At 45.3% G+C, this 14,385-nt stretch overlaps 1 protein-coding gene across 4 annotated transcripts in view; it reads left to right on the top strand.

Annotated features, from left to right (window-relative positions):
• rgs11 (regulator of G protein signaling 11) overlaps nt 1-14,385 on the top strand; it is a 50,818-nt gene that overhangs the window by 14,217 nt on the left and 22,216 nt on the right. For 3 of the 4 annotated variants that reach the window (XM_077723964.1, XM_077723962.1, XM_077723961.1), the window contains exons 6-13: nt 5,116-5,174; nt 9,897-9,973; nt 10,057-10,138; nt 11,472-11,540; nt 11,724-11,747; nt 11,843-11,904; nt 12,202-12,315; nt 13,735-13,850. In XM_077723964.1, coding sequence (XP_077580090.1) covers nt 5,116-5,174; nt 9,897-9,973; nt 10,057-10,138; nt 11,472-11,540; nt 11,724-11,747; nt 11,843-11,904; nt 12,202-12,315; nt 13,735-13,850 — 603 coding nt within the window. The remainder of the gene's footprint in view (nt 1-5,115; nt 5,175-9,896; nt 9,974-10,056; nt 10,139-11,471; nt 11,541-11,723; nt 11,748-11,842; nt 11,905-12,201; nt 12,316-13,734; nt 13,851-14,385) is intronic. The other variant, XM_077723963.1, reaches the window with a different exon arrangement.

Genomic DNA, 14,385 nt, shown 5'->3' on the forward strand with positions numbered 1-14,385 from the left:
GCGCACAGTCTAGGCGGCAGTTATATTTTGGGTAGACGACCGCTGCGCGATGATCCGGTCTAGGTGGATTGTCGCGAATTAGTCGTCTGATGGCTGCCTTGGCTGGGGCGAATGAGATTGGTCGTGGCTCATCGACCTTGGAGGAGGCGGCTTCCTTCGCTAGGGCGTCTGCCATCTCGTTCCCAGGCAACCCGCAGTGACCTGGGGTCCACAGGAGGGCTGTCTGAGCCCTGCGCTGGTTTAGCAGACGACGGATTTCGCCGGTGTCAGCCGAGTGGCTGGCGATGGCAGTCAGTAGTGATTGACTGTCCGAGCACACTGCGACGTCACCAGCTATGTTCGTGTCAGTTAGCCATTGCAGGGCCATTGTCATGGCCGCCTTCTCTTCCTCGAAGGAGGACGTGAAAGGGGCCCCACGCATCGGCTTTGAGTGCGTGGTGATTGGGTCTGCCGGATCTCCAGTGGTGACGATCATTGCCACCCCGCCGGCCCTTGTTCCATCGGTAGCAGAGCCGTCGGTGTAGATGGTGACCTCTGGTGCGACTGCACGGATGGCGGAGATGGCACGTTCCCGAAGGACTGGCAGGGGATCGAGTTTTGTGGCACTCCCAAGGGTTGCAGAGACCGTCCAGAGGTCGGTGTCGTTCACCCATGGGCACTCGATGGGGGGCGGGAGGACCTCTCGTTGGTTGGACAGGGCGGGGGGGAGGGCGGACATAATTCCCGACGCGGTCTTGCGCCAGCTGGAACGCTGGAGACGGTGCACGACTGTCTTAGTAGCAAGTTCGTGCCGAGGGTGATCAGGAGGAAGGCGGAGGGCTTTTTCAAAGGAGATGGCTGCTAGTTGGTTTACTCGCGAGGAGTAGGAGCATACGCCCGCTTCTAGCTGCAGCGCCTCGACTGGTGTAGTCCTCAGTTGGCCGGTCACGATGCGCAGGGCACTGTTCTGGGCGCGACCAAGGTCGTCGAGTCGGGACCGCGACAGGAAGGGTTGCCATGCTGGGGCGGCATAGTCCATGACGCTCCGCTGAAGGGCGAGGTGGACAGAGCGTAGGCTGTTTTTCTGCCAGCCCCAGTCTTTTGTGGTCAGAGAGGCAAGGATGCGGTTTCGGGAAGCCACTGTCTTGGTGACGGCCTTCACGTGTGGCCCGAAACTCAGGCACCTGTCGAGCTTTACCCCAAGGAATTTGGGGGTGGGGTTGAAGCGCAGGCTCGTTGTTCCCACAGTGACGGACGGGGTCCAGGAAGCCTCCCTTGGGTCGGTTGGGAAGAAAGTGACCTCACTCTTCGAGGCGTTCAACTTCATCTTCTTTTTGCAGCTCCACTCGCAGACAGCTCCGACTGCGTTCTGGATCGCCGCCTCAGCGTCTTCCTTGCGTGTACTCTGTGCCAGCAGGGCAACATCGTCGGCATAAAGCGCGATGTCGACCCCTGCTGGGATGACTCTTCGGAGGTTGTTGATGTATAACATGAAGAGGAGGGGTGCAAGGACAGAGCCTTGGGGGAGACCTTGGCGCAGTGGAACGGACTTTCCCCGCTCCCCGTTTATTAGGACCCTGGCTCGGCGGTCGGAGAGGAAGCTCTTTAACCACCGGGCAGTTTGGGCTGGCATGCCTACGTCCAGCGCCGTCAGGAGGAGATCCTCCTTCCAGACACGGTCGTAGGCTTTGCTGTAGTCCAGCAGGGCCATCACTCCGCGGAGCGTTTTTTTCCGTTGGAACCCGTCGCTAATGGTCTGCGTGACGTGGAGGATCTGGTCTTCGCAGCTCCTCAGTTTGCGGAAGCCCGCCTGCTCTCTGCAGATCCAACCTCCGGTTTCTGCCTCGTAGTACACTCGGTTGTGGATGATTCTCTCGAGGGTCTTCACCACGCACGAGGTCAGGCTGATTGGACGATAGGAAGAGATGTCACTGGCAGGTTTGCCAGTCTTCCTGAGAGGTAGGATGGTTGCCTCTCTCCATGCCTGCGGGCAGGAACCGGATCTGAAGGATTCATTGAAGATTCCCAGGAGTTCCCGCCTGGCCGCAGGTCCCAGCGCCTTGATGAAGGATGGGGGGATATCGTCCGGGCCTGGGGCGCCCGTCGGTCGCATCTGATGGATCGCAGTTTTGAGCTCCCGCTCGCTGAAACCCGCGCAGCTCTCGCCGTCAGCTGATGGGGCATCCAGCCGTTGCTTCGCTTCTCGGATGCGGTGTCGTTCTTCTTTGGAGAAGGAGAGTCTGCACACTGCGGCATAGTGCTTTGCAAAAACATCGGCTTTCCCCACATTGGTGGTGTAGAGGTGGCCGTTGTGTTGCAAGGACTCAGTGAGCGCGCAGTTATCGGGTGATCCGCTGAGAGAGCGGATCAAACGCCAGGTTTTGCTGGTGTCCGGGTTGAACTCCAGCTCCTCCAATAGGGCAGCCCACTTTGCTTCCTTGGCCGACTGGGTGAGTGAGTTCACTTTCCTGCAAGCGGCCAGCCAGTCTTCTCTGTGGGTGCTTATGGAGCGGCGTAGGCGATTGCGGTCTTTGATAGCAGATCTCACGTCAGCCGACATCCAGGTATTGCTCGTCTTGCCTCCGGGATTTGCCAACGACGCGCTTCCCCACCTCCTTCAACAGGGTCGTGAAGCGGGAGAGGCGGTTGGTCAGCAGCGGGGGCGTGTTGGTTCCAAAACTCAGTAACCGGTGTCGGGGTGGTGGCACATTGTGGGCAGGACCAGGTGTCAGATGGCCTCATAGTTGCCGCAGCATCACGGGTAGTGCCTGAGCAGGACCGGTGGTAGGGGGCTCTGCAGACTCGACAGGTGAGGGGCTGGGTCGTCTTGGCGATAGTACGCTGGCAGCCGGTGCATTTCACTTTGTGCTGGGAGTCAGACAGGGGTTGAACTGCAAGGCCGGCCGCAACGCGGCCGGCGACTGTCTCGATTCGGGGCCTGTGCAGTGGGCATCTCCATGGGGATGCCTCGGGGGTGTCTCCACGGCAGCGCCTTCCGCGGTGGGTCATCGCTCCACAACTGGTTTCCGCGCATGCAAGGAAGCGGATCCCAGTCTTGAATGCCTTTTTGCAGAAGCAACAAATCCGCCCTCCCGAAGGGGAAGGGCCGGGAGGTTGGCCTCCGTGGGCCACGCACCTCCAAGGGCCGGTCTGCAACCGCCGGGAGAGGCCGCTGCAGGCCGACTGTTTGTGGCATAGGGCGGGGCAGGTAGGGGCGGAGCAATGGAGCGGAGGTTGGCCGCGACAGATCGGACGGTGGCAGTGGTGGCAATCTCCGTCAGGTCCCGGGTTCGTTTCGACATCTCCGGCAAGGAGGAGGAGGCGGGAGGCCAGTGCCGGATACCAGGCCCCCCATCTCAAAAAGGGGAGGGGGGGAGACTCCAGGGTCTCGGTGGCGCCAGCTCCCTGACCGGGCCGATGGTCCGAGTCGTGGGGTGCGCGCCTGACGAAGCACATTCGCCCAGAGGTCTGGTTGAATGGAAGGGGCCACGAAGAGGCTGTACTTGTTCCCTTCCGCTAAATGCTGTCAGGAAGTGGATTTTAACCCCAAATTTAGTGCAATTTTTGCCGTTTCGCCATTGACGTCCATCGCCGCCTTTTCCCGTGAAAATCACCCTCGGCCCGGTTGTAATGTCTGAAAAGCTCCAGTATTTGTATTTAATCATTAAATGCTGCTAGGAAGTGTGTTTTACCCGTTGAAGGCGCTACGAGAAAATGCACGGACTGCCACTGGTCGGTACTGTTTCTTAACAGTTTGGATTTCACTTGCCCGTCTGCCGTGCTGGTTGGCGGACATTTTGAAAACAATATCCAAAGATGATTGCCTTTGATGACTTTTAATAATGTTTGTATAATGCAGTAGAAAAACGTCATCAAACTTGGGCGATCGCAGGACTCGTGAACACTTTTTCTGAATGATGTTTTTTTTTCTACGAAGACAGAAAGTTTGTCAGAGATCTCCATTATTTCTTAGATTAATCAATGCATCCGTGACAATATTTTCAAAATAAAATAACAGATAACGAATGCATGTCCTTTTTGGGGGTTTTCGTAACCTGGATATTTTTCTCATCTCGAGGCACTCATTTGCATTTAAAACGTTTTGCAACCTGTAAATTTCCCACATTTGTAAGTAGATGTATAATTGTATTTGCTTGTGCAGCTCGCTAGTTTTATTCTTTTAGCTCTGGCTAGTACACTTTATCACTTGCAATTCATAGTTTGTGCAAACTGATGTTTCCCTACACCTGCGAGAAAGCTTTGGTATCGTGAACTAGAAATCTGATTGGTTAAAGCAACAGTTTTATCAAATGTAATTGAATTCAATGCTTTTTTGTCATTACACAAGAATAATGAGGTTTAAAGCTTTCACCACATAGTCCACGATTAACAACAGACAGACAAATTATTCATCAATAAATAAGTAGTCCAAGAGAGGTCAGCAGAGTAAAGCAGGCTTGTTCTGTCTAAAGTCCAGGATGAGTTTCATGTTTTTTTGGAGACTTTCAGCGCCAAGTCGCACCACTAGCTGGATCTATGGACGCAACAACAAACAAGCAGACACAGAAAATCAATAAATAGTACAGATAAATAATCACATGTTGCCCGGTGGAGCGAGGGGTTAGCGTGTTGGCCTCACAATCCTGGGGTCCTGGGTTCTAATCCAGGTCACGTCCATCTGTATGGAGTTTGCATCTTCTCCCCAGCCCTGCATGGGTTTCCTCTGCATACTCTGGTTCCCTCCCACATTCCAAAAACATGCATGGTAGGCTGATCGGACACTCTAAATTGCCCCAAGGTATGGGTATGTGTGTACATGGTTGTCTGTCTCCTTGTGCCCTGCGTTCCGCTGGCCACTGATTCAGGGTGTCCCCTGCCTCTCGCCCGGAGACAGCTGCGATTAGCTCTTGCACCCCCCGCGACCCTGATGAGGAAGAAGTGGTTCAAAAAATGAGAGATGAGTAAAGCCACATTAAAACTATTCTGCTATATGATTACCATGGTGCTATAATTTTCATGATATATAAAATTATGCTCATAGCAAGGTATTCTTTGCATGATTTTAATTATGTAATGATACATTTTTGGTCACTTTTTTGTCAGTATTACCTTTCATTTGTCTTATCTTGCCATCAGCAATCTACTTGGCGAAAAATAACATCAGAAAACAAGGACAATTGATGGAATATGAAAAGGTAAGATATATACATTGGTTTATGCAATTGTATTTCAGAAGCACAACTTTGTATCATAATTGGAAAAGTAAATCAACAATTCCATTAAGATAGAAGATAGGTTTGGACAATATAAACTATGTTCTGCTTTTGCAAACAGTTGGATTAGAGCCTAAATCAGTTTTCTGTACTTTACTCTATAAAACGCACCGTTCGTTAGGGCCCAATTTCACTTTCGGGCATCTTTACTGTTTTTTTGTCAGTACTTTGGGCGCTTTTTCAGAAAGGTCTCTAGCATGACCCTAGCGTACCTATGTTATGCTAGCCGCTAGTGTATGTTACGCTAACCATTAGTGTATTTTATGCTAGCTGCTAATGTAAGTTAGGCTAGCCGCTAAATGTAGTCAATATGTCCAGTTGGAGTAGTTGAAGTAGTAAACTTCTGGACTAGTTGGCAGCTCTGGTAATATGAACCATCAAAAGAATTAATATATTTTGACATTAGAAGCAACATGGCAACATCTTAGACTGGTAAGAAAATTATAATTTCTGTAATGAAAAAGCATCCAGTTCTCATCAAGATAGACATATTTCTTTTTTCAAATTGAATAATTTGCTATTTTGAATTTACAAAGACGGGCATATTAACTTCCTGATGATATTGAAGCTAATAATGTGCTTTTGATTCATACAGTATCTCAGAAATACTACTTGTGATGATTTTTTTAAAGATTTTTCCTCCTAAGTAACACATTTGTATGGCCTATTAAAACCATAAATATAGAGGAGACATTTGGGAATCAGTGGGGCGATTTATACGCGAGAAATTGTAAAATCTTAAAAATGTAAGGAAATTTTCAGGGTGCAGCCGATCCGGGTGGCCGGCTTATATGCGAGTAAATACAGTTGGTCCAACTTGTAAAAAAATCTGATCTACAACCCTCAACTGCACCTTTATTCTAATATCAAACATGCTTATAGAGCCAAACCCCTGCCTCACCTTTCTGGATCAGACCATCTCTGCCTGTCCCTCACCCCCGCATACACCCCACTCTGGACGCTAACAAGGCCACAAATAAAGATAATAAAAACATGGCCCGAGGACGCCCTTTCTCAGCTGCAGGACTGTTTTTCCCGCACCAACAGGGAACTTTTCGAACACGACAACCTCCTGGACTACACGGACAGTGTACTTTCATACATCAAAAATTTCAAGGACAACGTCACTGTTAATAAACGGATACAGGTTTTTCCTAACCAAAACCCTGGATGACCAGTGAGACACAGGCACTCATCAAATCCCGTAACACTGCCTTCAGGTCAGGGTACAAGGTACAATAGAGCACTGCCAGAGCAGAGCTGAAGAGGCATTAAAAAGGCCAAAGCAGCTAATGAAAGTTCAGAGTCCTGTTGGCTGTGGGAATAAAAACTCCCTAAATCAATTTGTCCATGTTTTGTGAGATCTGTATTTTCTGCCAGAGGGCAGAAGCTGGAACAGGTTGTGACCAGGGTGGTTTGGGTCCCTGCTGAGGTACCGAGGGCTGGCAATGTCATCCAGTGAGGGCAGAGAGTAGCCGATGATCTTCTGGGCTGTGTTGTTCACTCTCTGCATGGCTTTTTTTCACTCAAAATCTCTTGATACGTGGCCCCATTCATTCTTTCCTTTATACAGACCAGTCGTCCTGGTCCCTTTGCAGAAAAACAGCCCCAAAGCATTATGTTTACACCCCCATGCTTCACAGTGGGTATGGTGTTCTTTGGATGCAAGTATTCTTTCTCCTCCAAACAGGAGAACCTGTTTTTACCAAAAAGTTAGATTTTGTTTCATTTGACCATAACATATTCTTCCAATCCTGGATGTGTACTAGCTTCAGCAGGGGAACACTCTGGCAGTGCATGATTTGAGTCCCCGGCGGCGCATTGTGTTACTGATGGTAGCCTTTGTTACTGTGGTCTCAGCTCTCTGTAGGTCATTAACTAGGCCGCCTTGTGTGGCTCTGGGATCTTTGCTCACCGTTCTTGTTATCATTCTGACGCCAGGGGGTGAGATCTTGCATGGAGCCCCAGGTCGAGGGAGATTATCAGTGGACTTGTACGTCTTCCATTTTCTAATAATTGCTCCCACAGTTGATTTCTTTTACATCAAGCGTTTTACCTATTGCAGATTCAGTCTTCCCGGCCTAGTGCAGCTCTTTGGTCCAAAGTGGAGTTTGGAGTGTGGGAGGCCAAGGTTGTTGACAGGTGTATTTTATACCAACAATGAGTTGAAATTGTGGCCGGTCGAATTGCCAAAAGATGTTTGAGCGACTGACGTTCGGGGCCCGGACAGCTCGCCGCCCGGAGGTTTGGGTGTCAGGATAGTTCGCCAACCGGAGGTTTAGGCGTCCGGAGGTTTGCGCGGCGGAGGTTTCGCCGGCGCGGGATTCGGACGCTCGCCCTGCCCCTGGATCGTGTGTGTACATGTTTATCAACCTCGGCTCAACCTCGGCCCGCCGCCGGCTTTGTCCAAATTATAGTAAAAATCAATTGACTGAGGTGCAGATGCTATTGCTCTAGTCAGTTTGGAGGATGAGTTTGAAAAGACAGCAATGGGTTTGGGTTTAAATCCGTCCGAAAAGAGCATTTAATGATGAAATACAAATACTGGAGCTCTTTAGACACTAGAACCGAGGGGACTGTAGGATGAGTTTGAAAAGACAGCAGTGGGTTTTAATCCAGTCGAAAAGCATTTAATGATGAAATACAAATACTGGAGCATTTCAGACACTACAGCAGGGCCAAGGGAGCGATTTCCCCGCTAAAAGACAGCGATGGGCGTCAATGGCGTACTGGGCAAAAATGCACAAAAATGTTTTTAAACAAAGCTGAAAACAGCATTTAATGATTAAGTACAAATACTGGAGCTCTTTAGACACGGAATACCATGTAAAAAAATTATAAATAAAATACCAACTTAAAAATTATGTACCAAGGGAATTCACAGATGGTGTTTTTATTCAAGCAGTAAAAAACTCGTAAATTATGTACAAACATTACAAATGCAATACAAACTTAAAAAATATGCACAAAAGGAATTCACCGATGGCAGTTGTTATTAAAACGGTAAAACGTACCAATTACACGCAATGGCTTGTAGGTACTGTACTTTGTACATCAATCCAGGTTTTCACAGTCATCCGTGATCAGAGGGATTGTTCTCAGGACAGTACAGATCATGAAGGAATGAGCCTCCAATACCGAAGAGATTGGTATAATACAGAGGTGCATATCTAATTTTCCCTTAGTGTCAAGTGGATTTCTTCCCAAAAAGGAAACTCTTGCCAGAATGATTAGAAGGCAAAGGGCATCCACAAATGGCAACAAAATAACAGAGGAACTAAGGGTTTCGTTAAGAGGGGAAAGATTTGTTTTCGTCGGAGAGGTAGATTTCCTTTTAATGGCAACTGACACCAATCTCGATTTATTGGCAAAAAGTACGCACTGGTTTTGTGACGGTACGTTCGATAGTGCACCTGCCAACCATCAACTATATACCATCCATGCTTTCCTTGGAGAAAATCGTACTGTTCCACTGGTATACTGTATCACAAAATCTAAAACTCAAAGAACATATGATATGCTATTTTCCAAGATTAAAAAAAGTCTGTGTTATGGAGCCTAGTTCTATAACTATACGGCTGCAATAAGTAGTATCCAAAAGCGTTTTCCAAACTCTCACACATCTGGATGCTTTTTCATTTCGGTCAATGCCTTGGACAAAAATTCAGGCATGTGGCCTACAAAATTGGTATAGTGACCCAGTGAATACTTATGTAAAAAAAAAAACTTTCAGCCCTGGCGTTTGTTCCAAAGGACGATGTCATAGAAGCAATTAGTGAATTAATGGCTTCACTGGATGATAGAACAGAAGAAGGCCTAGCAAAATTTCTCACGTACTTTGAGTCTACATGGCTAGGAATAGTTATAAGGGGAAGGCGAGCGACGCCGTCCACAGTTTTGCTATCCCCTTATGGAATGTTAGAGAAAAGACAATGCTGGGAATAACACGCACTAATAATTCTGTTGAAGGTTGGCATTTCAATTTAGAGTGTCAGTCGTCCATCCAAATTTATCTCACCTTATAAAAAAACTCAAATTAGAGCAAAATGATTGGGAAATACGAATAGAACAGGTCCATGGCGGAATTATGCCCAGAGAAATCAAAAAGTCATACGCAGCTATTAATGAACGGTTGAAAAAGATCACGAATGTCAATTAAAACCTGGATAAATTTACAAACAAAGTACAGTACCTACAAGCCATTGCGCATAGTTTGTAAGTTTTACTCTTTTAATAAAAACTGCCATCTGTGAATTCCCTTTGTACATAATTTGCAGTTATTTTTACTGCTTGAATAAAAACACCATCTGTGAATTCCCTTTGTACATAATTTTTAAGTTTGTATTGTATTTGTAATTTTTTTACATAGTTTGAATTGTATTTGTATTTTTTGTACCTAATCGGCAGAACTCTTCTATCTGGTGGACAAAATGATTCATTGCAATTGGGTCGAGTACAGGCGTTAAAAGTATATTTTGCCAGGAACTCACTCCCCTGGGCTCGGTTTTAGTGTCTAGAGAGCTCCAGTGTTTATATTTAATAATTAAATGCTGTTTATATATCGACCATTGTTATGCACCTTATTATAAGAACCGCTTTTCTCTTAGTATTGTTAGTATTTAATATTCACAACAATCATTACAGGAGAGATACAGTCTATTGAACAAGAGGATAAATCACACTTGGGACTTTGTGGTGACGCAAGCCAGAGAGCAGCTCAGGTACATATACAATACAATAATGAAATAATCATTGAAAGCAACACATCCACACAAAACCTCACAGCAAGTTATATGTTGTTTAGGGCGTCCAAACAAAGACGGAAGGCTGACCGTCTCGTACTTGAGTGCCAGGAGCAGGCTTACTGGCTCATCAACAGACCACCGGTATGTTCACTTTTACTGGCTGAACTGTTCTAAAATGACTGTTGTACAGGTGTGATTGCCTGGCAATACGATCATGATTCAATTTGATCGTGGTTAATTCCGATAACAATATCTGAATGGATGTACTATTGCACTCAATATGGAATTTGACATGGGACTTGAGCTCAGAAATAGCACCATCATGCACCGAAGCATGATTAATGCAGGTGTAAGTTGTTTATTCCCAACAAAAAATACATGTGTCGAGATCAATTCAGATGGATTTTGAATCAGTACATAAATGAATAATGCGGGCAGCCTGGTGACGCGAGTGGTTAGCGCTCTGGCCTCACAGCTCTAGGGTCCTGGGTTCAAATCCAGGTCATGCCAAAACTTGTGTGGAGTTGGCATCTTCTCCCCGGGCCTGCGTGTGTTTCCTCCGGGTACTCCGGTTTCCTACCACATTCCAAAAACAAGCATAGTAGGCTGATTGGACACTCTAAATTGCCCCTAGGTATGAGTGTGAGCATGAATGGTTGTTTGTCTCCTTGTGCCCTGTCATTGGCTGGGTCTCCCACCTCTAGCCTGAAGTCGGTCGGCTGGGATAGGTTCCAGCACCCCCACAACCTTAGTGAAGATAAAGCGGTTCAGAAAATCAGATGAAACTAGCATAATGCATTGTAAAAGCCTGATATAATGCATTATTTTTTAGTTTTTTTAAACATCTTGAAACCTGTTTAATAACGGCCAATATTCTACATTGTTGTTGGAATTCACTTACCGTTGAATTGTAGACTCCTGAGTTAAAAAAAAAAATACATTGAGACCGCCTGTAATGTTCTGCCTCAATGAGTCCTGCCTCCTCCATAAAATATTGAACACATCTGGTAAAAGCTTCAGCTGACAGTTGTAGAGAAGCAGAGGAGAATCAGTTTGTGAGCAGGGTGGGGCAAAAAACAACAATAATGATGTTATTTAGTTATATCATTGAATTTTGGGTGAAATATTCCGATACTTGTCATTTCATAGAGGAACTGAAAGGGTGGTTTAAAAAAAAGCTTACATTGCATAAGAGGGGTTGAAAAGATAAGGGTTCCTGTAAAATAGATGTGAGGGTAGCTTTGACCAAGTCTTTGAAGAAATGTATCCACATTGTCTTTCCTTTATGAATTAGGGAATTGGGAACAGGCAAATTGAAAGAGAAACTTGGGGATGGAGGGAGTGGAGTCTGAGCCAGAGGCATAGAAAGCTCTTAGAGGCCTAAGTGCTCGTACAAAAACAGCACACATTCATGCACGCATTAAACGACAAGCACATATTTATAATCTGCTGTCGCTATTTGTTTTTCTTTCAGCCCGGTGTAATCGGTGTGCTTGACATGGGTCTGGAAAATCCAAGTAACTGCAACGTGCGAATTTCACTGGTCAGTGAAAACAAACTTCTTTATTTGCAGTTTTATATTTGTCCAATCTATACCAATGCTGTTTTCCCCTCTTCATTGCTGCTGATATTGTCTCAAAGTAAGCCTCAAAATTATCTACAATAATGCCTTATTGTGTTCACATTATGATACGAACTGATTTGTTTCTGACTTGAACAGATCTAGGATATCGACTACTACAAAAGAGAGGTAAACATCATGTTTCATTTGCATTGTCTTTATTAAACTTATTCTTTCAGAAATGTCCTTTTTGTTTCATGAGCTTAATATTTGTGATTTTCCAGATTGAAACGTGTAGAAGGGCTCTAGGAAGAACCCGTGTCAAGTCATCCATTTGCTTGGAAGGGTTTGTAAAGATATAATGGAGTGAAATGCAGAAATACTATGCTTAGAGAAGAGTAAGCTATGTCCAATAAGCTCAAATGAGATAAAAGCTTCCTGAAAAGAACTTTGCTCTTTCAACACACATAAACGAATGCACACTCAAACATAAGGCTAAGTCTCTTACTAGAGTGACTAATGGATGACTCCTGAGGCAAGTAGGATTTAGTGACCATTAACTGCTTTGATATGTAGTCTTACACAATAATAATGTGTGTCTGTGGGGGTGTGCATGCACACGTGTGTCCTTATGTCTGTGCAGTTTTTTAAAATTTAGTGAGCAGTACCAGAACCACGATCCAATTATGCAGGGTTGTCTTCCCAGTAATCCATGGATCTCTGATGACACTGCACTTTGGACCATGAATGCAGACATGTAAGAAAACACACTTTGAAATTAGTCTGGACCATCTTGGACGCACGAGAGTTCTGTTTTACATTTTGGGTTGGGTGATTTGGATCAATGTATTATAGTCAAATAATACAATAAGCATTAATGTTATTTAAATCATTACGATTCACATTCAACTACTGTACAGTTACAACAATTCTAAAATTGCAACATGAGTTAATCATGCTTGGACACACGCGGGCAGTGTGTCCAATGTCAAGTCCCAAAATGATTGCTATACAGTAATGCCTTGAGATACGAGCTTAATGTGTTCCCGGACCGAGCTCGTATGTCAATTCACCCGTATCTCAAGTCAATTTTTCCCCTATAAAATTTACTAAGTACAAATTAATCCATTCCCACCCTCTGAAAAAATACCTAAACATAAGATTTTAGAATTGAAAAACATGTTTTTAATTGGTCTAATTCACCACCTACGCTCACAAAGAACAAAATACCTATTTAGTAGTTATGATCTGCAATAAAAGCTGATATTATTATGTACAGTACTGCATGGAGTTCTTACCTTTGAGAATAACGGTAGCAGCTAACGGCAGTCTGCGCTGAAGGAGATGGAAAGGGCAGGAGAGACACTTGACGAAAAAACGTTCGGTTTGCTACACTTTTGTGACACTACATAACATAACATAAATTAAAATTACATTTAAATGTACTTCACTTACTGCACTTCAAAATGTATTCAGCCTTGGCTTATGAGTCTGTACTAGCTGCTGTTACGTCTTTGGCAAGACATCGTAGCGAGGTAACAAGGAATTAGGACCCAATCGCAGGTAAGCAGGCGAGGACGAGGGAGGTGGTGCTCAAACCAAAACTTTAATAACTTAAACAGGATCTTAGAAAATAACGACTTAGGAATCAAATCACCAAGCCTGACAAGGGGAGATACGAGAAAGCGAGAAACGAGGCACACTGAACATGGATCGAGGAAACAAAGAAACGTGGCCAAACGAAAACAGACAATCTGAAAAATAACATAATAACCGGGGGGTTTAAATAGATTGGCATGGGTTGGCGAGACAATTAGGAACACCTGAGAAACACGAGGGAGCAGGCAGACCTAGATAATCGTCGTGGCACGCGTCATGGCCCGCTTCGTGGCCCGCTTCGTGGCACGCATCGTGGCACGCATCGTGGCACGCATCGTGGCACGCATCGTAGTACGCGTCGTAGTACGCGTCGTGGCACGCGTCGTGGCACGCGTCGTGGCACGGGTTGTGGCACGCGTCGCGACACACATTGGGATTCGAATCACGATGGTCATAATAATTGTATTGCCAGTTATGAAAAAAGACATCCCTAATAAATATGTTATATTTTTTAAATGCAAAATGAAATCTTCCCTTGATAGTTGGCAATAATCAATGTTCTTGTTCATGTGAGAAGAGTGCCAACCCCAACGCGCCTCCGAGTGGAACGTTGGAGCTTCAGCTTCATGGCACTTCTCATTGACACCATGGGGAGGCAGGAGTTCATGACTTACTTGGAGAAAGAATATAGTGGTAAGAACATTTACTAGCCTTCTTAGCCAATTTACTGCTATTAGAGCCTAAGCACACTTCAATGTGTACGGCTCTTTTGTAATGGTATCGATTATTTATTATTAATATTCTTCATAGAAACGGAATTTGCCCAATTTAGAAGCCTTAACTTAATTACATTTTGACCAAATCTGGTGTATCCATAGATCTTGGCAAAAATTAGTTTGGAATTGGTTATCAGAAAAAAAGATCCTCAACAGCACCTCAAAAAATTATCCTCACCGACGTTTTTTTTCTACGCTAAGAAATTTGGTGGGTCTATACTTTGGCACAAACTGCCAAAAAAACCACTCGTACAATTATACCTGAAAGCAAATAAGAAGTCGGCCATCTAGGCTCCAAAATTGTATTGTCACATGAGTATAAAAGCAGTCAAATCAATTCAAGTCAATTCAAGCTAATTCAAGCCAATTCAAGTCAATTCAAGTCAATTCAAGTCAATTCAAGTCAATTCAAGTCAATTCAAGTCAATTCAAGTCAATTCAAGTCAATTCAA

This window comes from Stigmatopora nigra, chromosome 9, assembly GCF_051989575.1.
Source record: "Stigmatopora nigra isolate UIUO_SnigA chromosome 9, RoL_Snig_1.1, whole genome shotgun sequence".
Lineage (NCBI taxonomy): Eukaryota > Metazoa > Chordata > Actinopteri > Syngnathiformes > Syngnathidae > Stigmatopora > Stigmatopora nigra.